At 40.5% G+C, this 26,037-nt stretch overlaps 1 protein-coding gene across 2 annotated transcripts in view; it reads left to right on the plus strand.

Annotated features, from left to right (window-relative positions):
• Nucleotides 1-26,037, plus strand: part of CDKL5 (cyclin dependent kinase like 5) — a 252,300-nt gene that overhangs the window by 223,636 nt on the left and 2,627 nt on the right. For both annotated transcript variants that reach the window (XM_064278058.1, XM_003416028.4), the window contains 7 exons: nt 566-717; nt 3,568-4,534; nt 8,594-8,695; nt 8,983-9,088; nt 11,840-11,963; nt 19,501-19,600; nt 24,914-25,033. In XM_064278058.1, the coding sequence (XP_064134128.1) occupies nt 566-717; nt 3,568-4,534; nt 8,594-8,695; nt 8,983-9,088; nt 11,840-11,963; nt 19,501-19,600; nt 24,914-25,033 (1,671 nt within the window). The remainder of the gene's footprint in view (nt 1-565; nt 718-3,567; nt 4,535-8,593; nt 8,696-8,982; nt 9,089-11,839; nt 11,964-19,500; nt 19,601-24,913; nt 25,034-26,037) is intronic.

The raw sequence follows: 26,037 nt of genomic DNA on the forward strand, positions 1-26,037 counted from the left end.
AATATCTGATGTCAAATGCAAAAAAAGCTAAGTACAGGCACTTCTGTGTATGCTGCTGCTATTTGGATAAAATAAAAGGGGCAGCTAGATCTGTGCACAGAGTATCTGTGGAAGGCCGCACGGAAATTAGTTAACATTAGTTGCCTCCAAAGAGGGGGACGGGAAAAGGAGGAAGACTATATGTTGTTCTGTCATGTGAATGTATTACTTACTTGAAAACATATTTAAAATATCTAAATTATGTTGTAAAAATGTTTTTGATTAGTAAGTGAAAAGTACAGGATACAAAACTTAATGTGTATAATACGATCCAGCTTTTATAAAAGAAAATATGTATACCTGATACTGAGAAAAGTAGTCAGAGGAGGACAGGGGCTCTGGGTGATACAGATAGCTCTTCGTTTTCTGTCTTTCTCTCTCACTCCTTCTTTCTTTTTTCTGAACTGTGTTTGGTAGATATTCTGCCATGACCATGTAGTTCTTTCATAAGAAAAAAAAAAGCTTTTATTAGAATTTAAATTTGACTTTGTAACGTTCTTTCCAATCTTCAACTTTATTTCCTAAGAATTTACTGAAGTTGGACCCAGCTGACAGATACTTGACAGAACAGTGCTTGAATCACCCTACATTTCAAACCCAGAGACTTTTGGATCGCTCCCCTTCAAGGTCAACAAAAAGAAAACCTTACCACGTGGAGAGCAGCACGCTGTCTAATAGGTAAATATTCCCTTTTAAGGAAATACAGATGCAGTGTTGGTCTTAACAAGTAGGTGGAGGAGGTGGCTGCTTAAATGATGCAATTAGAGGAAAGAAGGAAAGCCCTCTTTATTCAAAAATATCTTCCTTATGCTTATTACATGATTCAGAACCACAATTAAAGAGTTGTGTGGGTCTTAAAGGCTTTCTTATCATTAACGAGTATATTATGGAAACCTATGCATTTCTGGGGAAAGGTAGCATTGGGTTAGGCAACTAAGGGGTTTCCACCCCGAAAAGCTGGAAGATTCTGCATAAACAGGGTTCAAGGGGAACCCTGGAGGAGGAAGGATGGGTAAGGGCAAGGGGATTCCTTGGAGGGAGAAGAAGATGCCAAACAGGTGGGTGGCAAGGTACTATGGACATTCTTGGCAATTAATCCAAGTAGGTCTGGCTCTATAGAAGGGTCTTAGGTTTTCGTTGCTCTTGTCTTTTAACCATTGAGTTGAGAAATTAGTTTTTCGTAAGAATAAAAATAAGGAATAGTAAAGTCGATTTGGTAGATAGTGATTAAAGTTGGTGTTTTTTAAATCTAGTTTTTCACTTATCTTTAAAAAACCTGTTTCCTGGATACATTTACATTGCCTTGAGCTGACCCAAGAAGATATTGTCCTAGTCATGATCTCCCTGTCTTCCTTCCCCCAAAAAGCTGACTTTGTCAACTGGTGTTGCTAAGATTGTAGGAGACAAAAAGAAAACTAATTCTACGTGGAGCTTTGTGAATGTAAATTCTATCCCCTCCTCCCCCCATTTCCTTCTGTGTAGAAAAATTGTTCTTAGTAGGTAAGGATTTTAAAACCTCAAGACCTGGTACTTTTTAGATCTGGGAAAGCGTCCCTAAATTGGTGAAAAAAAAAATTTTTTTTTCACCATTTATTCTGTGTCTTCTCTGCTTAACTGTGGTAGTGTAATTGTTTTTATAGCCTCCCTTGTCATATTAGAAATTTCATCTTACATTACTCTAAATATTTTATTCCTACAGTCACATGTAGGTTTGTGCTCAATATTGGTGGCAGTGTTTCTAAACATCTCAAAAGCTCCAGCAGGTGTCTTTACTTTTTTCTCTTTCTGGTCTTCTTTTGGTTTTAGCACAGTTCACAATACAGTATTCCCCCACTTATCCACGTGGGATATGTTCCAAGACCCCCATGGATGCCTGAAACTGTGGGTAGAACTGAACCCTATATATACTGTTTTGTCCTGTACATACATACCTATGATAAGGTTTAACTTATAAATTAGGCACAATAAGAGATTAACAATAATAACTAATAATAAAATAGAGCAATTATAACAATATGCTGTAATAAAAGTTATGTGAATGTGGTCCCCAGGTGAGATTTCATCACACTACTCATTTAATATTTTTGGACCACAGTTGACCAGGGTTAACTGAAACCACAGAAAGTGAAACCACGGATAAGGGGGACTACTGTATTTGTGTGTTATTTCTCTGCTGTTAACCATTTCTAGGACTGAAGGGAAAGGAAAGGAAATAGGGTTAACAGGGCCCAAGGAGCACTGAAGCTGGGCAGAAGGAGTGACCCCTTGGGACACAGCTTTCAGGGAGACCATTGAAAGGCATAATTTCAAAGATTATCATTCTTTGGGGGGGGAGGGATATCTTTCTATCCATCTATATATCTACTTATCCATCTATCCATCCTCCAATTAGTATGTGGTGGGAACAGAATTCCCAAATCAAACCATCTCTAGCAATGGCAATATTCGCAGCAAAATTTTCTGAATGCGTGGCAGGAAGTGAACCATGTACAGTATTATTCATTTAAAAGCATTCTAACCTACCCCAAACTAAAATTGAGTCTTTTAAATAGTTCAAAGAGAACAACCTGACCTTGCTGTGATGTCAATTTCCACTTTCAATAAGTGGGCAAGGTTTTCATTTTAAATAAACCAAGTATGAAATGAGGCTTTAAGTCCTAAAAAAGGCCTTGGTCAGTTTGGAATAATAAAGTGTGAAATGAAATGAAAAAGAATAAATTGTGCCTTTTGAAGAGAAATGGACTCTTTCAGATCCCTGTGTTCCATTTAGGGATGGATTTCTGTTTCGTGTACCAGGAGGTGTCTGAACAGTTGGAGCTGGATTCTTGTTTAGTGTACAGGGAGGTATCTTCACAGCCCAAAGTCACTGCCACTTCTCTAAAACAAATCCTGATCGTGTTTTCCAACCAATCTCACAGCTCAGTTTATATTTCTTTTTACAGTGTCATGTTTCTTTTTTTATTGAGTTCATTACTAGAATTCTCATTCTTTGACTATACAGGCTAAAGATGAAAGAGACATTGGTGTCTCTGTGTGTGTGCCGTATGTATGTGTATCTCCAAGCGGGCTGTAAGTTTTACAGATAAAATGAAGTTTGAAGAATACAGTAACCTTCAAGTCTAAATATTCTGACATTCAGACAGACAAAAGAGTTGTAAAGAGTTTGTCTACAGCTCAGCCCTCTTCTTCCTAGCAGGCATTCTATAACTGACACTCAGCTGTGAGTAACAATGCAGCAAGAGCATGTGTTTTACCAAATTATCAGTTAGAAACTATGATGGCAGCAGATTAGTGAGTGTTTAAGGATGCCAGAGTGACTTCATCAGGACCAATGCTTTGTCACAGACTTGGTCTCATGAACTTACTTCTTATTGGTAGGTTACCTGTTATTGATAGGCACATGTTTGGGTGAGTTACTATTTTTGGTCTTTCGAGGTGTTTTGAGTATTTTTTTTTAAAAAAAAAACATTCTTTTTGTGTGTCTGCTATTGAGGGGAACTGATAATACTTCTTTTGTTTTTAACATAGAAACCAAGCCAGCAAAAGTACTGCTTTGCAGTCTCACCACCGATCTAACAGTAAGGACATCCAGAATCTAAGTGTGGGTCTCTCACGGGCTGATGAAGGTCTTCCCACCAACGAAAGCTTCCTAAACGGAAACCTTGCCGGAGCTACTCTTAGTCCAATGCACAGCAAAACCTACCAAGCAAGCAACCAGCCTGGGTCTGCCAGCAAAGATCTCACCAACAACAATATACCACATCTTCTCAGCCCAAAAGAAGCCAAGTCAAAAACCGAGTTTGATTTTAATATTGACCCAAAGCCTTCAGAAGGCCCAGGCACGAAGTACCTCAAGTCAAGCAGCAGATCTCAGCAGAACCGGCACTCATTTATGGAGAGCTCTCAGAGCAAGGCTGGGACACTGCAGCCCAGTGAGAAGCAGAGCCGGCATAGCTATATTGACACCATTCCCCAGTCCTCTAGGAGTCCCTCCTACAGGACCAAGGCCAAAAGCCATGGGGCGTTGAGTGACTCCAAGTCCGTGAGCAATCTTTCTGAAGCCAGAGCCCAAATTGCAGAGTCGAACACCAGTAGATACTTTCCATCCAGCTGCTTGGACTTGAACTCTCCTACCAGCCCAACCCTGACCAGGCACAGCGACACAAGAACTTTGCTCAGCCCTTCAGGGAGAAATAACCGAAGCGAGGGCACCCTCGACTCACGCCGAACCACGACCAGGCATTCTAAAACAATGGAGGAGTTGAAGCTGCCTGAGCACATGGACAGCGGCCATTCCCACTCACTGTCTGCCCCTCACGAATCCTTCTCCTATGGGCTGGGCTACACCAGCCCCTTCTCCTCCCAACAGCGTCCTCACAGGCATTCCATGTATGTGACCCGAGACAAAGTGAGAGCCAAAGGCCTGGACGGAAGCTTGAGCATAGGGCAAGGGATGGCTGCCAGAGCCAACAGCCTGCAACTCTTATCGCCTCAGGTACAGCTTAGGACTTTGACCAGATCTGTTGGCTCATCATGGGAAGGTGGTGCAGAGGATGTGAATAGGGTCAGACTGCAATTTTCCCTACTGCAGGAGGTCTTACTTTCTTGATAGGATGCATTGAGGGAAACGATATTTGAAAGACTAAGAACTGCTAAAAAAAAAATTCTTCTTTAAATCAGTTGTTTTGAGGACCCAAGAGGATGCAAAAGTTAGTTTTTAGAAATCTGTTTTCTTACTTAAATGTTACTTTCTGGCATATTTTGTTGAGAGAAGCCTATTTTGATTTATTATAGAATTCATTAGCTCCCTAAAAAAAAAAAATCAGCTCCCTAGGGGTTAGTTTTTTCATTCTCTCAGAATTCTGTGTGAATTCATGGGTATTTAATCTCCAGACCACATTTGCTGAAATCAAATCTTTTTGCTAATACCTTACTTGATATCTTAATTGAATTTAAAAGTTCTTTATTTATCCAGGGCTTTTATAGATAAATTTACAGCCAAGATGAATATTAATTTTCAGTCTTTTGGACTTTTTAAAGCCCAAGGCAATATTTTTAGCAATGGCTTCCTCTGTCTTATTGTTGTTCAGACTCTAAAACTTACACCTGTTTAAAAGAAGTAGCATTCTTACAACAGAATACATGTTTGTAAATTACATTTTCATAATATGAAACAGTCACCTGCATCAAAGAAAATAAGGTGGAGAAAAGCTGAGAAAAGTCAAAGTCGCGGAGCAGAAAAAGATTTCATATAAAGAAAGCACTCTCCTTTTGGAGGCTACAAAAGTAGGTTCTTCAGCGTGTATCAAAACTCCGGAAAACGTGGCTCAAGTATGTCATGGGAGGCCTAGCAAGATGAATGCTGGGGCAGGAGAGTGAAGTTATCAATAATGAGCAACCAGTGTAGCGGCAGAGCAGCTGAGAGCTCAGGCTCTGAAGCCAGGCAGGCCTGGCTTTGGATCTCAGTTCTGAAACTTGTTTCGGATGATGGAAATTTGGGACAGTTCCATAATCTCTCTGGGCCTCAGATTCCTTGTCTGAGGGTTGCTGTGAGGATGACATGAGGTAATACGTGGAAAGCACTGTGTCCAGTGCCTGGTGCAGCGGAGGTGCCGTCAGAATTTTCTGTTGCTGCTGCTGCTACTGCTTCTCTTAGGATGGGAGCTGTCCTGAGACACTGAGCCCCTTCTCTGCTGGGTATTCTCAGGCATTCCAAAAAGTCTGAGATCAAGTTCCTACCCTTGGGAAACTTATCTTCTCCCAGGGGAGATTGAATTATACATAGAACAATGAAAGAATAATTTAGAACTGAATTAATATAGCACTGGCTATAAATAGGAGTTGAGAACAGGGAGAGATCACTGTGAGAGGAGCAGTCAGAAATGGCTTTAGGGCAACTAAAGGTCTTGCTCTGGGCTAAGATGCAGAGAGAGATGGGTTCTGGGATGCTAAAGAGTGAAAATGTGTTCAGGAATTTACTGAGCTAGGCACCATGGTAGCTTCTAATTAGAAAGATGAAAATAATATGGTCTCTGTCCTCTTAGATTGTATGGGCTCATGGGGAACGCTTATTAACAGATCCAGAAAAACCAAACCTGTTGCCATTGAGTCAGTTCCAACTCATAGTGACCCTATAGGAAGGAGTAGAACTGCCTTATAGGGTTTCCAAGGAGCAGCTGGTGGATTTGAACTGCCGACCCTTTGGTTAGCAGCCGAGCTTTTATAGTTGGTGCTGTGCTAGAGTTGTGTGTGCTGTCGGGATAAAGAGGAGCGTCACAGTTCAGACAGGGTTGTGGGTGACTTCCAGAGGAGGTGGCATCCGGGCAGAAACTTCTAGGATAGTTAGAATTTAAGTAGAGGAAGAGAGTGGAGAGGACATCCCGAAAGAGGCCTGAAAGGAAGAGAGAAAGCATTATGAAGAGAAGGAGGCAAATGAGACACTAAATAGCATGATATGCTTTGGGGATTGTAACTTGTTCCACATTACTGGAGTAAGAAATGCAACATTCCGAGCAGCTTTTGTGATCATCCCAGCACGCAGTGAGGAGAGTGTTCTGGACTAAGTTAGTGCCAGTGGGAACACAGAGAAAGAGAAATATCAGGTTTTAGAGACTTTCCTGAAGTAAAAACAGGGGGGCTTGTGAATGTAGGAAAAAGGAAGACTTCAAGGTTTCTTTTCTAGGAGCTCCTTTTGGGAGTAGAAGAGAATTTTTGAAGTCACTAATTCAACCCCTTCATTTCACAGATGAGCATGATAAGACTTAGAGAAGTTGGGTGAGTTGCCCAAATTTACCCAACGCCGGTTCATGGCAGACCTGGCAGTCTTCAGATCCCTAGGCCAGCACTCTTTCCACTGTATCATGCTGACACGTTGAGTTTGAAGTGACCCTGGACCTCTGAGCAGAGCTGTTCTCTGAGAGGTTGGAAATGAGGTACTAGAGCCCAGGTGAGAGGAAATGGCAGAGGTGCACATTTGCAGAGGTTGTAATTAGAGTCATAGCAAGGATCAGAGGAGCCTCTGAGGAGTCACAGAGAGAACTTCTAGAGTCTAGAGAGATCTCTAGAGCCTAGCAGCTGCCCACAGATGCTGAGTGATGATCAGAGCCAGGTAAAGGATATCAGCCTTAAGCATAGTGTGAAACAGGGAAGTAAGGAAAGCAGAAAACTATAATGTGGAAAAATGACAAATGATTGGCTCTCTGAGAATTCCAGAAAAAAGATTTTGTGAACATGGTGGTAATAAAGCTAATTATAAACTATTCCTATGGGCTAAGCACAGATCAGACTGTTAGTGACCTTTAAGTCTGGTTTAGGAGGTACAGTGCCAAGCTGCAAGAAAGTACACGTTTAATGCTGCCAAGATGGCAGAAGGTTTGAAAAGGCAGTAAAGCTGGGAATAAATCATGGGAATCAGTCTCAAGCAAGTGTTGCAGCCACCTTCAAAAGCAAGGGGACGAGGCCAACACTGCCTCTTAAAGAGTTTAGGTTAGATGTAAATATTTCCTAAAATACTTTTCTAGAGGCCTTTGTAAACAATAAAAAACAATAAAAAAGGTGGTCAAATTCAAATGAGATCTTGTCACAAAATAGAAGAAAGGCTACACTGAATGACTGCCCATGAATTTCCCAGAACCCTATCATAGTACATTTGGGGAGTGAGAGGAAGAAAGAATCACATTTTAAATTTTTAAATAAAATGTTTCTGACGTATCATGTAAGAGATAATACTCTTTCTGTGTGCAGCTTACAGATACGCGATGGAACCAGCTCCTCCTGATGACTTGGTGCTTTTGTTCCTTAATCTTTTCTTCCGAGGGTAGAAAATGCTACTTTTCCCCTCAGTGAACACCATTGTGGACTGAGTGATGTTCTAGGCTTGTGACTCACTTCCCTGAGAGAAAGGTAGCATTAACTTCTCCAGAGATGAGCACTGTCATGATTATGGTTGAGGAAAGAAAATAGATTAAATATAAGTGGTATGGTCCTAGAGAAGATTAAGAAGAGAATTTAAGTACATAAACTACAGTAGTTAGGGAATCTTAAGAAAAAAAATTATTAGGAGTACTTATTCTATTCCTTGATATATTCAAAGAATTTTTCCCCCTCAATCTACCATGTAAATCCTTCAAGAAAAACAATTTTGGATGTACACAGTTTTTTTTTTGAGAACCCAGCATAAAATCTGCAGGAGAAATTTTTGGATTAACAAATAGGATCTCTAATTAGAGTGCTGTTCAGACCCATGGATGCCGGACTGTCTAGATATTGGAAAGATAATTTTTTTTATTTTAATAATTAATGGAACTATTTTCAGGCTAATTTATTTCCTGCTTGCCTTAACTTTAATGAGAACTTCACTTTTTATCTGTGAAATTTGTTTGATTTATATTCATCAGATGATTCAATCTTTGTGGGACAATTCATGTTTTAGCCATCATTTTTTATTTTAGCTATTAAGGAATTGATTATACCAAATGAAGACCATTGTGATTTAGGTGGTTTTCATCCATGGGAATAGGACGCTCTTATAAATCCTTTTAAAATTGACTTCCAGCCTGGTGAACAGCACCCTCCAGAGATGACAGCGGCAAGATCTTCGGTTAAAGAGTCCTCCAGAGAAGGCACTTCTTCATTCCACTCCCGTCAGAAGTCTGAGGTCTGAATTCTTCAGAGTTGCTACATTTTACTGTAAAACCTATCTGTAAAGATTGTTCATTCTGCGTCATTGCAGCCTACCTTTTAAAATTTGATTATACCCAATCTCTTCCACAAATAATTTGAACTGGCTTATAAAACAAGTAGTTTTCCTCATAGCATAATTCCATGTTTTCTCTTTAAAAAATCATTGAGTAAATCATAGACTGATTAGGCACTGTGCTAAGTTCACAGGCAGCATTATCATGAATCTCTTGTTTAATTTTTATGAACTTTTTCCTGCCTCAGGGTGGAGTATATCATGACCCCCACTCTGATGATGGCACAGCCCCCAAAGAAAATAGACATCTGTACAATGATCCTGTTCCGAGGAGAGTTGGAAGCTTTTACAGAGGTAAGCCCGGTCCCTAGCATTCCCCAGGGGCCTCTCTCTCCTCCCCCTCCCTAAATCTTCAGCCTCTCCCATCTATTACATTTTCACTGCTTCTGACTTAAGTTCAGACCTGCATCATTCTTGCGTACACAGTAGCCTTCCAGCAGTTCTCCTTGCCACTGGCTTAGTTCAGGCCTCCTTGCTTCTCAGTTGGGTACATTGAGTAGCCTCCTAACTGGTTTCCTCACCTCCAGGGTACCCATCAAAAAATACTCACAGGAATGATCTTTCTGAAGCTGTGTTCTTACCGTACCACTCGTTGATTTGATTAAGTCATAAACTGTTCATCGGATGTCTTCTATGTGCCTGGCTCTGTTCTAGCTTAGGACATGTCAGGGAGGAAGACAGCCAGCGATCTCCACACTCATGGAACTCACATTCGCATGAGGAGAGGTCGACATTAAATGTATTAATGATATAGAATATTAGAAGATAATGAGTGCTCCGGGAGAAAGAAAGTAGAGCAGCGTAACCCAGTTGCTCCCGCCCCCCTCCCCACACCCGGGATCACAATCCCCTATCTCCTACCTGTTGAGGATCCTTTGGTGGCTTTCCATTGGCATCAGGAAAAACCTGAGTTCCCTAAAATGGCATTCCAGACTTTCCGTAGTCGGACCCTTGTCAGACTCTTCAGCTGCCCCACCTCTCGCCTCTCTGATGCCCAGCTTGTGGGACTTGTACAGGCCATACCCTCCTCTGGCCTGAACCACACTCCTCCCCCTGCTGGGATAGCTTGTTTGAGTCACTTTCTTTTAGCATTCTACTTCTCCTTTAAGGTCCTATCCCATGCAGTCTCTTCCCTGACCACCCCATGGTACCTTGTCCATGCCTCTAATCTGACACAGATTACATTGCATTGATTAGTTCTCTGCATTTCTGTCTCACGAGGTTGTGAGTGAGTTCTCATCCTCTTTTCATTTCTTTACCCTCATTGACTGGCACAGTTGAATAAATATTTGTTGATTAACTTCAAGAAAATCTTCAAGTGTACTTGCATAACCTTAAAAATGTACTTTTGACTTCCTGTTATTTCTAGTGTTTTGGGAGGACAGCTGGAAAGGGGCAGGAATTGGGGAGAAACATAGAGAACTGCTTAACCCAGTGCTGTCGAGTCGATTCTGCCTCATAGTGACCCTATAGGACAGAATAGAACTGCCCCATAGAGTTTCCAAGGAGCGCCTGGTGGATTCGAACTGCTGACCCTTTGGCTAGCAGCCGTAGCACTTAACCACTACACCACCAGGGTTTCCAAAAAACTGCTTAGTCATTTTAAATAGGAACCTGAGCTAAATAAATGCACAAAAACCCATTGCCATCAAGTGGATTCCGACTCATAGCGACCCTATAGGACACAATAGAACTGCCCCACAAGGTTTCCAAAGCTGTAAATCTTTAAGGAAGCAGAGTGTTACATCTTTCTCCCTTGGAGTGGCTGGTGGGGTTCAATCCGCAGACCATTCAGTTAGCACCCCAACGCCTAACCACTGTGGCAGCATAGACATGTTATTCAGGACTAAATGTATATGAAATGATTAGACTAATCTGTTCTGTCCAAGCCCCACCTGTAGAAAAAGCATAGGTATCGAATATGCCTTTTAATCCATTTATTAATTTTTTTTTCTGATACCATGATTACTTTAAAATCTTAAGGGACTAAAGTTAATTAAAACAAAATATAGTGTACGTGAGCAAAACCCTTTTCTTCTATCATTGTAAGTTTTACTTCCAGGATGCACCATACACGTATTATTTCTATGGATGTCTGGAGAACATACTTTAATATAGAATGTTATTGAAGTTTTAAATTTATTAGTCTTTGACCTCTAGAAACACAGTTTTGTTTCGATTGCAGGTGAATAAAATTGGTTTGTAACAAAGTCCAGAAATAGAAGGAAAAGATTTAAGTAGATGAAACAGCTGGAGACACCGATCCTTTCAGTACTATGAAATATCATTGCTGTTTCCACAATACTCCCCATTTTCATTCCTACTGGTCGAGAGTCAAGTCAAATGATGTCGTTTATCTTGATATGCAGCCTGTCTATTTCTTTTGTGATGAAATTTATTTTGATTTAGGACCAAGCTTAGAAATTGACAGGAAAGATAGCAGTCCCCTCCACCACCGTCACGAAAACAAAACAAAACAGGAAAGTATTTACTCACATACATTGTACTTTATCTTTCTATTCATTCTTGGATTGAGATCTTAGAGAAAAAAAATAATATTCTTTGTGCAAATAACTGAATAAAAGATTGGCACCATCTCCCAAGTGTCAAGGCTTAAACTGTACTTTGCACATTCCAGCACACATGCCGTTCAGGATCATTTCAGACTAAGAATAGATTGTGCATAGTTGGATCAACTTCAGAGAACGTCAGCCCAGTGGCAGGGGGTTCGTGGTGGAGAATATGTTATCTATACTTTTAAATATCCTCTAGTCCTCTTGAATTTATCAGCTGACAGGTCAGGTTTATGTTTTGCATACATATTGCCTGGAGTTAACTGACCATTGCAAGTTAATGTTGTGACAAGCAGTCGGCAGAGGGGGAGGTCCCTGGAATGCCTCCGCTCTCAGAAACACAAAAAGTTTTCTGAAAGACAGATGAAGGTTTTTACTTGTCTGTTTGATTTTGTGTTAGAGAAAATGCGATAGAGTCACGTGCGAACCACTCAGCCCAAAAAAGTACATCAGGGATTTACTTTTTCTTTAGTGCCATCACCACGTCCGGATAATTCTTTCCATGAAAATAATGTGTCAACCAGAGTTTCTTCACTACCGTCAGAGAGTGGTTCTGGAACTAATCACTCAAAAAGACAAACAGCGTTTGATCCATGGTGAGTGTTTTGGTTTGTTTTTACTCTTCTTTCTAGTGGTAAATTTGAGAGTTCAAATAAGTTCTGGGTAAAGTTTTTATGGTTCTTTATCCTTCTAGGCCTTTTCTTTCGCAAGAGAGATTGATAAGGAAAGTGTGATCATTATTTGTAGTTTTTTTTTTTTACAGTTCAGCATTTCTATTAAATATCATGTAAAAGAAAAAATCTCCTGAATCGATAAATACCTCATAAGTCTTTCATTGCATTCTGCTGACATGAAGGATGTCTTTTGCTGTCTCCTTCTTTTATTGGTATGGAACCATGGAACAGACGCTTTGCTTAGCACATTCTGTGCATTGTCTCTGTCAGTTCTCACAATCGACCTTTGAGTAGGGACTATTCCCATTTAACAGGTAAGAAAACTGAAGCTTAGAAAAAGTAAGGAACATGCCTGGTGCTAGACAGCCGATAACATGGGCAAGGGAGCCAGGATTCAGACCTCAGTTGGTGCTGGTTCCACCGCTACACCACCTGACTCTCATTCGGGGTGAAAAAGGTGGAAATAAGGAAACAGCCTTTTATGATAAAAGTGTAACGGTAGTCAGAGGTTAAAAGGATGTGGCAACTTTTGTTCTCCTTTTATCTGTAATAAAAATTTAAGGAGAGAATCATAAGCTATGTGAAGTTCCATTAGCACCTATGGGGAGTAAGGACTGGTTTGGGTTTTTTTTTTTAGTAATAATGTAGACTTTATATCCTCAGCTACTCAGAAAGACTTGCCAGAATCTATATTTGAGGAGTGACTGTGTATACTTCATAGAACTTTACTAAGTATAGCACCAGAACACAGTGAATTCAGAATATGACCAGTGTATCAGAGGTTCCAGGTCTGACGTTTGTTGCCAGAAGTAACGGAAGGGCCTGTGTCAGGGCTTCTGACCCTATGTGCTTTCACAGTTTGGGCCTGTTGACAGGGTTCCATCAAGGTTTCAGTGTTATTGTGCCCTGTGGTGAAAATAACGTAATTATTCTGAAAACAATAATAAAAAAAACCGTTTTATTTCAAAGCTTTAAGTATACTTCACATCCGTTGCTGTATTTATAAAATGAGGCGGTTTTAATGTTAGTGACTAAGAGCTCGGACTCTGGAAATAGGATATCTTGACTGATTTCAACCAAAGTCATATGATTTATCTTCTCTGTGCCCCGGCTTTCTCAGCTGTCAAATGAGGCTAAGAACAGCACCTACCTCATCTGGTTACTGTGAGAACTCAATGAGATCGTACATGAAAAGCACCTCATACAGTCCCTAGCACCCTGGGGACTCGTCAGTGTTAGCGGCTGGGCTGAGTATCGTTAGTGTCATCTAACTTCAATACGACGTGTCAGGTGTTTCACCTCTCGAGACTGCTGATAAACTTGAGTGCATTCTTCCTCCAGGTGGCTGTTTTATGCTCCATCATATGGAGAAAAGACAGACTGTACACTAACCTAAGTGCACAGGTACAACTCCTTTTAGTTATCGGTGTTGACGATTTTCAGGTGTGGCTTTGACAAGCAATGAGGATAGTGTCTCAATTGTGGGAAGGCAGAAGTACAGGAGGAGCTGTCTTTCTCTAGGTCATTGCGTGATGGAGTGGTGATGGTTTAAAAGAGCACCGATTACAGATTCACATAGTCCTATGAAAAGTAGATCAGTTTACATCAAAATTAATTCCAAATGGGGCCTAGACAGTATTGGTAGCAGTTTTTTTTTTTTTTTTTGTGTGTGTGTCTTTTTGATAATCAGCTTGAATAGAGCTTGTTTAGACATGGATATGTTTAGAAACCTGGAAACAGTTGTTGTAAAAGAATTAGGAGCGTAATTGGGACATTGAACTTAGCTGAGTCTTCATCGGTTCATCCGTATTTACTATGGTATTGCTGTGATATGAGGCTGAGAGAGTTCTGGAATTGCCGGTAATGAACTGGCTGTGTTCTTTGGCTCCCAGTGCCCCTCATAAGAAAGCTACCCTGAACCTCCATGCAGCTCTTCTGACTCAGTGTAAGTCATTGATAATTAAGCTTGACTCGTCCTGAACTTTTTCTTGAACAGCGTCTCTTATTTGTTCACCATATTGTGTATATTTGGAGAAGTGCAGAGATTGGTAACTGCTCCAAAAACATCATTCAGGAAGAGCCTTGCTAGGGCCGCATAGTGATTCGCTGTTCCTATTTTTTTATATAAGCCTGTTTCTTCTTGATAGGGGGAAGAGAATATTTGTACAGTGTATACATTTCTTCAATGGAAAAATATCCCTGTGCTGTGTTTTAAATAATAAATAGATATTGCACTAGAATATCCAGAAATGTTATTCTGACCATCTCAGCTACCCAGAACCCAGTTAAGAACTGGGAGAGAGGTCAAAATACCTCCAGACAAGAAAAATGAGAGTTAATGCAGTCAACTTCATAATCTTTACTAATAGGGTAACTGACACCTCTGCCCTCACTCAGAGCCTGTTTGGTTTTCTCTGATGCACAGTTCTAGCAGTTAGCACTCAGGTTATCAGGGCAAGAAATAGTCCCAGGCAACGGTACAGACCCCAAGCAACGGCTGTGGAGAGAAGAGAGTTATTTCTGTCTTTTCTCAGGCCCCCAGTGGGAAAATCATTTCTCACCCTTATGGTTTCATGCATATAATTGATACCCATGTGGCATGTGTGTATATAAGATAGGCTGCTTTTACTTTGGTTAAAAAGACAAAGTGTATAAATAGGTTTAGAAAGACTGCTGTCGAAATGGGATTAAAAAAGATTGACACTGAAGCAGTAAACCAAACCAGTCAGAAACCCCAGTAGGTTAGGTAAGTGAAGACTTGCTGTAACTCACTTGCACAATCCAGTCTTTTTCTTCTTGTAAAGTTATGACTACATTGGCATCCATTATTGACTTGTCACCGTAACTCACGAAATTATTCCTGTAGAATGATTTACTGACTTTCTATTCTCAGATATTAGCTGGCCACTTAGGTTACAGTGTCCAGGGAGGGAGATAGCAGGGCAAGTGTCAGAGTAGTAGTGCCCTCACCTCTTCAACTCATCGTCCACGCTGCTCCCAGGGGGTTGTGCTAAAACCCTGTCGGTCTTACCATGCCGGCTCCCCATTCCCTCTCTGTCAAATCCTTGGATCTCCTCCTATGTGTCTGTGGGCAGCTTGAGGTCAGGCTGTACCTCCAACACCTAACATAGGGCCATAGTACCAGTTACTAGTTGTCATTGAGTCGATTCTGACTCATAACCCCTGTGTGTGTCAGAGTAGAACGGGTGCTCCATAGGATTTTCAATGGCTGATTTTTCAGAAGTAGATCGCCAAGTCTTTCTTCCGAGGCTCCTCTGTATAGACTCAAACTTCCAACCGTTCCATTAGCAGCCTAGCATGTTCACCATTTGCACCACCCAGGGACTCCGAATGTAAAGTACTCAGTGAATATTGGTTGACTTTAAGTCAGCTTTAATTCCTTCCTTTATTTGGGTAAGCCCAGCCCAGTGCCCAGTGCCGTCGAGTCGATTCCAACTCATAGCGACCCTATTTGGGTAAGTGACTTGACCCCGTTTGGGTAAGTCACTTGAATTCTCTCTTTCCTCTTGACGCTTTTCTGGTTTGAGTCACGTGTGTACCGTGCACCGTAGCCCCCTCCCCATATTGTTTTTATCAGAGAGAGCTGCCTCTCTGGATAGATGTGCTGGCTAGATGAGATGGGCGGGCCTTCTCAAAGCTTCTGTCCCCACGTTTTCTGTGGATCACCCACATGCCCTGCTGCTCCTCTTAGACCTGTCGGTTGCCTCTACAGTTAGCTCAGCACACAGCTGCTGACTATACCAGGTGGAATTGCAGGGTTCATGATAGATAACTGAGGGAAATTACAGGGATCACTCTTCCCCATTCAGCTCAATACAGGCTGTAAATGTTCAGACTTGAAGGCTGCCTTTCCATTCCTTTGTACGACACAGGGTTTTTCAAGTGTCTGTGTTCCAGCCGGTGCTCTATCTCACTTCCTGTCTCTCTCTCTCTCTGGGCCCCGCTCAGGCTTTTCTCTGTGTGTGTCTCTGTTAGTTTTCTGCCTGTGTATGTTTCTGTGTAGCTTCTTCTTTCTCCCTTCTCTACCTCTTCTGTTGTCCTCTCTCTCATTTGTGCTTATGTTCTTTGTCTCTGACTTCCTTCTTTCTCTCTGTTGTGTATTTGTGCACACACACACACACACCCCCCCACACACACTTCACCCCCAGCTTTTATCCCCTTGTTTAAGGGTAGTTTCTTTCCTTGTTTGTTTTGGCCCCTGGGATCTTTTCCTTCCTGGATCTTTGCCCACCACCTCTGCTCAGCTTCATTTTGAAGATGTTTTCCTCCTCATCATTCCGTTTAACCCCATGGGCCCTAGTTTATCTGATGCCTCTGAAGATACCCTGCAGAGGGTCTTTGACCCATCTTCCCTGTGTTTTGGGTCACAACGAACTATAACCACTGTTTCTTCCCTTTCATTGCCTACCTCCCAACCCTCTCTTTCTTCTCGTTCTCTGTCTCATCCTGGGTAGACTCCTCCTCTTGCCATCCCAAACCCGGCTTCCTCCCTAGGACTAGGGTCCCAGCCTTGGTTCCCCTCATGCCAGCGTGAGCATTCTCACCGTAATGTCCGCTCAGACCCTGAGGTTGTAGCCATATGCATAGGTCCTCCTCAAAGATTGGCTCGGTCGGAAGAGGCACTTTCACTGCTGACCCTCGGCAAGCATTTGATATTTTCTGAGACTTTATTCCGATTGGTAAAACTCTTCCCTGTTCATCCGAACATTCTGCCCCACTTTCAGGTTATGTGTGAACATTATGAAAGAGCATAAGTGTATAATTCTATAACTTGGGGAAGTCACACCAATAAAATCACCAATAATTCTACTACCCAGAGATGGTAACTATTAAAATGTTATTTCTTCCTGGGTTTTTTTTTTTTTTTAATGCATGCATATATACACATATATACCTTTTTAAATATAGTTTGGCTCAAAGTATATAGAAAATTTCAAACCCTGCTTTATTTAGTTTGTATTGTAGTTTGAGTATTCTTTCATGTTAACTTTTGGAAGTTATAGAACATTAAAAATAGTCTTGCTGGTTGGACTACCACATGCTTTCTAAGGCTTCTTCCAATCCTAAGATTTTTGTGATTCCAGCAAGCAACACTGTTCTGAAAGCAGTAGTCTGGATTTAGCTTAAGTCATTCTATCTTTAGACCCCATGTAAGAGGGTTTCATCCGCTTAATCCCAACTACTCGTCATAAGAAATCTTCTCTCGCCAGTCAGTCAGATTCCCAGGGCTTAGGCCCAGTCTGTCATTGGGAGGAACTGTGATACCCAGCAGCATAGCACTGCATTAAGAAAATTGTCAGCTAAAATTCTAACTCAAAAAGAAAGACCAGACTTGCTGGCCAACAAAGACTGGAGAAACCCTGAGAGTATGGCCCCTGGACACCCTGTTAGCTCAGTACTGAAGTCTCACCTGAGGTTCACCCTTCAGCCAAAGATTGAACAGGCCCATAAAACAAAATGAGACTAAAGGGGCACACCAACCCAGGGGCAAGGACTAGAAGGCAGGAGGGAATAGGAAAGCTGGTAATAGGGAACCCAAGGTCAAGAAGGGAGAGTGTTGACATGTCGTGGGGTTGGTAACCAGTGTCATCCAACAATGTGTATACTGTTTTGATGACAAACTGGTTTCTTCTGTAAACCTTCATCTAAAGAACAATAAAAAAAAATTGTTAGCTTTTCATTGTTCCATTCCTACTCATCCCTTCATGTCTAAAGTTTTCTGGCTTCCGAAATCATACATGCATCATCATTCAGAGTTCCAGCTCAAGTTATTTTATTGGCTGTATTTTATTACAAAAGTTTCGCTTCAGAATTTGGCACTCTCTCGGTGATGTTTAAAATTGCAATTCCTATTGAATGTCAGGAACCCTTGGGCCTGCCGTACCTGCTTTTACTTCCTTGGTATTCTCATTAACTTTTTTAGGCTAAACGCTTAAGAAGAAATTATCATTACTTCTTCCAGCAGTCATGGTTTTTACTTCCTGTTTTTTTTTCTCTCTCTCTCTCTCTCTTTTTAAATCACCTCCCTTGTTGTCTTCGACCCTGAGTTCTTGGTTTTTTTTAAAATAAGTTTTCTGTGGTTTGGAAAACCTTTTTTATCATATCTGTAATACATCTTTGTTACTTGAAAATTATAAAGAAGCTATAACTCACCAATAATTCTACTCAGAGATGATAACTGTTAAGATGTTATTTCTTCCTTTTTTTTTAAATGCATGTATATGTACACATATGTACTTTTTAAATATGATTTGGCTCATACTATGTAGAAAATTACAAATCCTGATTACTTTGTATTGTTGCTTGAATATTCTTTGATGTTAGTGAATATTCTTTTAAGATATGATTAATTTTTAATAGCTTTATGGTGTTTTCTGTCATGTGGATCTGTAATTGTTCATATAGATGTTTTCTGCCTTCACATAGATTTAGCCAAATTAAGGTACGATACGGCTTTGCTCTTTAATGTTCTAGTAACTTCGTCACGGTGTTAGACCTGAAACCATAAATAGGAATCAACTCTGTCACCTTTAACATGTCTCCCACTCTTGATTTTAGGGACTAGCTAATAGCAGAAATCTAATTTGAGAAAATGGCTTTCAACAGTTTTAAATTTTCAAATTTAAAATAAAGTCCATGGAATGTACCTTTTTGTAGAATAACACTAGTTGAGTTACTTTATAAAGACTGTAAGTTAAATTAAGTGATATATAATAGTATTTTATTATTTTAACATAAAAGTAACCAATATATTGGGACCAAGGTGTCCTCTTTGATGTCTCTTAGTACCTTATTTTTATTAAAATACCTGGTGATGTCAGCGGTATTACACTTAATGTCATAAGAGTGCTCCGTACTAACGCCTTCATCCTGTCTACATTTTTTCTTATCTGTTTTTTATTTAGTTCTAAGTGATAAAAGATTTTTATAAAGGAATTTTCCAGTTTCAGGTAATTTTTTTTTACTTTTATAATGTTTCTGTAGCAGCATTGATTTTTGTGTTCAGTAACTTGGCACGCTGCTAACAGTAAACTTGGAGAGCTGATTTTAAAAAGGTAAATTGAAAAATGAAGGCATTGAAAATGTTTCTGCCGTTTCCCTTGGAGGGTTACAGAAGAGGCATCTTTTCAGCCAGGCCCTTTTCAGAGCCTCTGATTCTGAGGTTTTTCACAGCATGGAACTGGCTGGGCCGCACAGACCCAGATCATTTGTATTAATGCTCAGATTGCTAGCTCGGGTGAGCCGTGCCAAAGGATAGCCACTAGCCGTGGCCAAGAGTCCTTAACCACGGTTCTTCCTGTGCTTTTCTAGAGTCTTTACATATGGGCTGGATTCTTTGTGGCTACTGGAGCCTCCTGTCGTGCATTTTCAGTGTTCATTGTATTTCTCATGTGGTAAGAGAATGATTGAAATATGATAAAAATGTCTTCCCATTTAGGAAAAGTCCTGAAACTATTAGTCATTCTGAACAACTCAAGGAAAAGGAGAAGCAAGGTTTTTTCAGGTCAATGAAAAAGAAAAAGAAGAAATCTCAAACAGTAAGTAGATGGCCAATTTCTATATACAAAGGCATATATTTCAGCATTATTCTGTAGATACTTTACGCTTTGTACACAGGAATCAAAATTATCTGTTTTCTTATTACAACTTGAGAAGGAGACACTAGATATGTCTCTTTCTGAAGTTCTGTACAGCTGTCCTCCTCTTGCAGAGATCTTTCTAGATCCAACAGAATTGAAAATACTTAATTTGGAAGAGAGAGAACACTTGAACTCTCTCTGAATAAACTCCCTATCCAAGTGGATTTATATTCATGTAAAAACTATGAATCTGCAGAATTTCTTTCTTTCCAGAGGGTTAGAGTTATGTGAAAACATGAGAAATGGTTTTGATTTCCATTTGAATCTTGAAGTTCATAAATAGCCATCATTCATTATTCTCCCCTGGCTGATGGTAGAATTCCCATGTTGCTAAATGTGTTTCAGAGCTGTGTAGTCACAGAGAGGAGATAGTATTTGACATTTCAAAACTTGCTTTAGTAGGAAGACATGTGCATCTTGTGATTAAACTATGAAATAGACTGTGCTTATCTTTTGGGACCCTTCTGAACAAAAGGTTGACCCCATGGAGCCATGCACATCCCTTCACTGAACCACCCAAGCAAGAGGTCTGCTGGTTAGTGACGGAAGAGCACATGGGAAACCAGGCCAACAGGACAGCGGAGGAGCAGTTCTTCACCCAAAGGAGGCCTCTTTCCCCTGTGCTTTGTGGCACCTTAAGACGAGACAAGGTTGAGTTAGCCGTTTTAAATGGCTTGGTTTCTAGTTTTACTTCAGCCTAATTTACTCTCATTTATTTGAAGAGGAAAAGGGCATAATCAGAATGGCCTGTTGGAATGGACTTCATTGATGTCATATAAAATGAGTAGAGATGAACTCAGTGTTTCTGAGTCCTTTCCATGTGAAAATTCTAGGGTTCTGACTTCATGGTAAGTAAAGATGAGATAGATGATAGTAACAAAGTAGATAATAACCTAGAGTAAGTAAGGATTTTTGTTTCACAAATGTTCTAGAAATATTAACAGAGGCCTTTCTAGATTACCTTTCTAGATTGTTCTTTTACTTGCTTGTTTTGTTCAATTGACTTCATTATAAAATAAATATGAGTTCGTTACAGAAAAATTGAGAGAAAGAAAAAGATCATTTCTGATCTTACTATCCTACCACAAGCAGTATTAGGATTTTGATATATTTTCTTCTGGCTTTTTAGCCTATGCATATATTTGTGGAAAGAAGCTGGTTTTTTAGTTTGTCTGAAATAATAATAATAATTCCTAATACAATTTTGCATTCTAGCTCTTCATAGTATACTTATCTTTATATAAAGCCCTGGTGGCACAGTGGTTAAGTGCTACGGCTGCTAACCAAAAGGTCAACAGTTTGAGTCTACCAGCCGCTTCTTGGAAACCCTGTGGGGCAGTTCTACTCTGTCCTGTAGGGTCGCTATGAGTCGGAATCAACTCAATAGCAATGGGTTTGTGTAGACACAAACACAGTATTATGTTACTACACAAACTTTATTATCTTCATTTTAATGGCTGTATAGTATTTCTGAATTTCTCGTTAAAAAAAAAATTCCTGTCTATATGTCTAACCAAAGCTCACTTGAAGTAGAATGTCCAATCAAAACAACAGTCAGTGAAATGTTACTACATTTGTTATTTAGACAAGATGAATGAAATAGACCTGATTTAACCTAGAGGAGTTTAAAATATTTCAAGTGCTATTAAAATAAAACTTATATCATTGTCTGTAGAACATACTTATCTTTTATGAATGCTAAACGTAGGCCACCTTCTCCTGACCACTGTTATTCTTATTTCAAGGTTTTGTTTTTGTCCCTTACCACAGATAGGTCTACAGCCACTGTGTGTGTTGGGGGGGGGGGTGCGAAAGTGATAGAAAGTAGAAAGGATCAAGGTAAATTGAAGGTGTTTTTTATATATAGATTGAGCTTTTGGTGTCTGTCCACCTTAGACCAATGTTAAACCTAAAGCTTGTGGCTCACCAGGGCATGAGTAGACTGTATTCATGTTGATTAACTTTATCATTCCAGATCTAGCCCAAATTTTAGATGTCTAGATTGTATAGAAAAAAGAAAAAAGATTGTATAGGTCAGAGTAAATAGGAAAATTACCATCCCCTAACATCCTTTCCTTTCCAAGGAGCCCTGATGGCACAGTGGTTAAGCACTTGGCTGCTAACTGAAAGGTCGGCAGTTTGAACCCACCCAGTAAGCCCCACAAGAGAAAGACCTAGCAATCTGCTTCCCTAAAGAAACCCTATGGGACAGTTCTACTCTGTCCTGTAGGGTCCCTATGAGTTGAAATCAACTTGATGGCAGCAGGTAGTATGCTTTCTGCTCAAACTTCTTTTTTTAGTTTTCCGTAAGTTTAATTTTTGATGTGAGTTAACTACAAAATACCCCTGCACAGGCTGTAATGCCTTAAGCCGTCCAAAGCAAAAGCTGCTTAATCCTTTGCATTTCTGAATTAAAAGAAATTTTAAAAATGCTAAGGGCTTTGGTGTCTGCAGCAAGGTTTGCAAAGAGCACTGAGCCTTGTATGCCAGGCCTCAGATCCTAAGCTTGGCATTGGGTTAACTCAGCCTTCTTTGAGTATTTCAACATAATTAAAATTACTTTGTTTTTCATTCTCTAGAACTCAGCAAAAGGAAACTAAGAAAAAGAGTGTTAGATGATATCAGGCCTTGAGGCCTTTGCGTAAGACTCAAAGAAATTGAAATCTGATGCCCAGGGCCCTTAGAGAAGCGTGAAATTTTAAAACTGAGGTGGATCTTAAATCTAGTCTAACCCCTAGCTAATTTAAGAATTGAGCTATGCCAGTTTTTTTTTTAGTTGTGACCTGCTTGAAGTCACATAGTCAGTTGGGAAAACTAGAACTGGGTTCTCCTGAATGCCTTTTCCAGGCTCAGTCCATGCCCCGGGCCCACCTCTGTGGAGAGCCTCTGGCTGCTTGTTCCTGTTCGTTCTCTTCCAGCTTCTTTAGCAATGCTGTCATTGGAACAGGATAATTATGGGATATTTTACTCTAACATCTTCATACATGCACTCATAAAAGACTGTCTGGATACCTTCATATACATTCTAGTTCTTTGACAACTGAGATTTCCAAAATGGGGAAAAGTGGTGCCAAAAAATAATTCTGTATTGTAAAGGTGCCTGGCTTGAGTCAAGCAAACCTGGAAGCTGCTCTGGGAAATCTGGCTTCAGTTACATATCCAGAGAGTTACATAAACCCTCAGAACATATGGTGACTTTGCCAACTTTGTAATCCTATCCTAGTTAGTTAGTATCTCAACTGGTAATGATGCTTCCATTTAAAGATTGAACTTGTTTCCCTGCTTTGAAAACCAGTATTCTGAATTGTGCCAGATATTTTTCCATTGGACAAGTATTTCTAACAGTGTAGATCAAGCTTCTTATCCAACACTAAGATCCTGCAGCAGTGGTATTCCTCTTCCAAGTGATGTTTTCTGGCTCAAGAGTAGGCCATGTTCATAAGGGATTGCAGTATCTTTTTTTTTTTTTCCACTAGGAAAATTACATGGAAGTTTTATTTTGGTTGCTAACATCTTGTTTAGCAGTTAGGAAAAGATCGAAGTTCATCAATAGCTCTTTGAATAAGTTCTTTATGATAATCGTATTTCAGCTAATAAATAAATCAGCCCTTAAATGGTTAGTAAGCTTCGCCATGAGTAGACACCGGTAGTCTCCAGGCAGCCTTACTGTGAGTGATGACCATGACCACGTGTTCTTCTTGTACTTAGAAGTTTGTATATGGCTTCAGTTTACATGGTTGGCACCTGTATGTCCAGGTGAGAGCTGGCACAGAGCCTCTGTAGATGCACAGCACAGAGATTCTTTCCGGGACTGTTAATAACGAACAATTTGAGGGCTTCCAAAGCTGGTAGTTTCAATAAAAGCAACTTTTTCTTTTTTTTTTGCAATTAGTTTATTTGTATCTTATGTTGCAGACGGATTCCACCAACGGGGAGAATCCAAGCATCAAGAAATCCCTCTTTCCTCTTTTTAATTCAAAGAATCATTTAAAGCATAGTTCTTCTTTGAAAAAGCTTCCTGTAGTCACTCCACCCATGGTACCCATTTTTACGTATGGTAGCCCTGAAAACCGCTCCAGTAAACTTGTTTTACTGATGACAACAGCATGTCTTTTATTTTCATGGGGTCATATTCTCTTTATGCTAGTTAAGTGCCTGAGCCAGTTCCATAAATTCATTTAGATGTAAATTCTTTGCCATTCTGGATTTTCTGGATCAGTTAAAGAGGCTGAAACATAAAGGCTGTTAAACTGGTGAAAGACTGGTTGGGATAGTCTGATTAGCCACTTGTTGGCAGATAGCATAAAATCCCTTTATTTCCTGTAAAGAATTAGATTAACATTTAGAATTAATAGATGTCCTTTCATTTGGCTCACAAAGTTTGTTAATACTTGGTTTGCAGTTTGTTTCTTTGAAACCAAGTTGAATTGACCAAAATGAGTGAGCTAGCAGGCTCCATGAAAAAGCAGCTTCTGTTAGTTGGTGATTTGTCCTTTCCTTGCCTGGCTCAAGCTTTTGCTGGTGACTTAGTTTAAGCCAGGGCTTTTGCTTGGCATTGGGCATTACTCTCCTATGTTCACCAATTTTGGTGAATAGACAAATTGCACAAATCTCCCACATTTTCATAGTGCATAATGCTAGACCCGGATTTACTGGGCAGTGTTTGGGGAATATGATTCAAACCACACTTTCCCACTTCGCTCTCCTAGAAAGCCTCCTAGACTTCTTTGGCACCACTAAATACAGTGTTTGGACCATTTTCCCAGCAGGACACAATTTTTGTTTTATTGAACTGGTTCATAACCTAACTGCAATATGGAATGAGGATACGACAGCAATTTCTGGTACAGCCCGGTTTAACTGCTCTCTCTTACAGCGACTAAAACTAACAGCATGGGAATGCTTTATGGGTTGAGGTTTTAACAAAGCTGCATGACACCTGCCAATTTTTCCTAATCCAGGGAAAATTATAAAGAGGGCAGCAGAATTTAACTAGCATCACGTGCATTGTGAACACTGGGAGAGGTTTGGTTTCCTTTTTTAGTGGGTCCTTTTTTAGTGGGTCCTTTTTTATTATTATTATTTATTTTGGTTGAGTTTTGGTTTGGTTTGATTGGTTTTGGGGTTTTGTTTCCCTCTTGGATGTGGTTGCATATCTTAATCAGGCTTATCAGTGTGCATTTTTGAATCCTCGTCTGTATTCTGTTCTAGGTGCCCAATTCTGATGGCCCTGATCTTCTGACATTACAGAAAGCCATTCACTCTGCTAGCACCCCGAGCAGCAGACCTAAGGAGTGGCGGCCCGAGAAGATCCCAGATCTGCAGAGCCAAGTAAGTGAGACTGTGTGTCACTCCTAGACTCTCCGACGCCACGGTGACGGTCTCACACCAAGGGGTGCGGGGGGTTGAGAAAATTTAGCCTCTTAGTGTTACAGCAAAGGTCCCTGGGTGGTGCAAATGGTTTGAGCTCGACAAGTAACCTAAAGATTGGTGGTTCAAACCCACCCAGTGTCACCTCTGAGGAAAGGCCTGGCAATCTGCTCCCGTAAAGGTCACGGCCACAAAAACCCCATGGAGCAGTTCTGCTCTGTCACATGGGGTCGCCATGAGTCAGAATCAACTCAACAGCAACAAGTTTGGGTTTTTTTTTTTGTTTTTTAATGTTACAATAAGGCTGAGAGGCTTCCAAAATATGCCCTCACTAATAGCCAAATGGAAACCCTGGTGGCGTAGTGGTAAAGTGCTATGGCTGCTAACCCAAAGGTCGGCAGTTCAAGTCCATCAGGCACTCCTTGGAAACCGTATGGGGCAGTTCTGCTCTGTCATACAGGGTCGCTATGAGTTAGAATTGACTCGACAGCAACAGGTTTGGTTTTAATAGCCAAATGCATCTTGGGAGGGAGGATGAATTTGCCTTCAGTGACCCATGTCCTGCTGGGAAATAGTAAGCTTCTGTTAGCCTTCACATAAGTGTGGGGTTGGGCAGGTAGGGGATTGGGGGAGGGGAATGAATAAAATATAGACCAAGCCATAAATACCCCCTGGTCTAGGAGAGAGAGAATATCCATAAATAACCATAATCCATGGTAAAAATCGAGGTATGGCATAAAAGAAGATAAGAGAAGATGATGGGAAGGTTAAGTTTTGTTAAAGGTGGTAGCATATGAATTGGGCCTTGAAAGACAGATGCGACGAGCTTTCTTGAAAGAATATTGAAACTTCTGAAATCCACACTGTTTCTAATGGAAAACAGGCAAACAGCTGCCTTAATAACTGCATGGTAGACAAGTATCGCATTAATCACATTTATCTGCCCTTAATCGGGGAATAAGCAG

This window comes from Loxodonta africana, chromosome X (assembly GCF_030014295.1).
Source record: "Loxodonta africana isolate mLoxAfr1 chromosome X, mLoxAfr1.hap2, whole genome shotgun sequence".
NCBI lineage: Eukaryota > Metazoa > Chordata > Mammalia > Proboscidea > Elephantidae > Loxodonta > Loxodonta africana.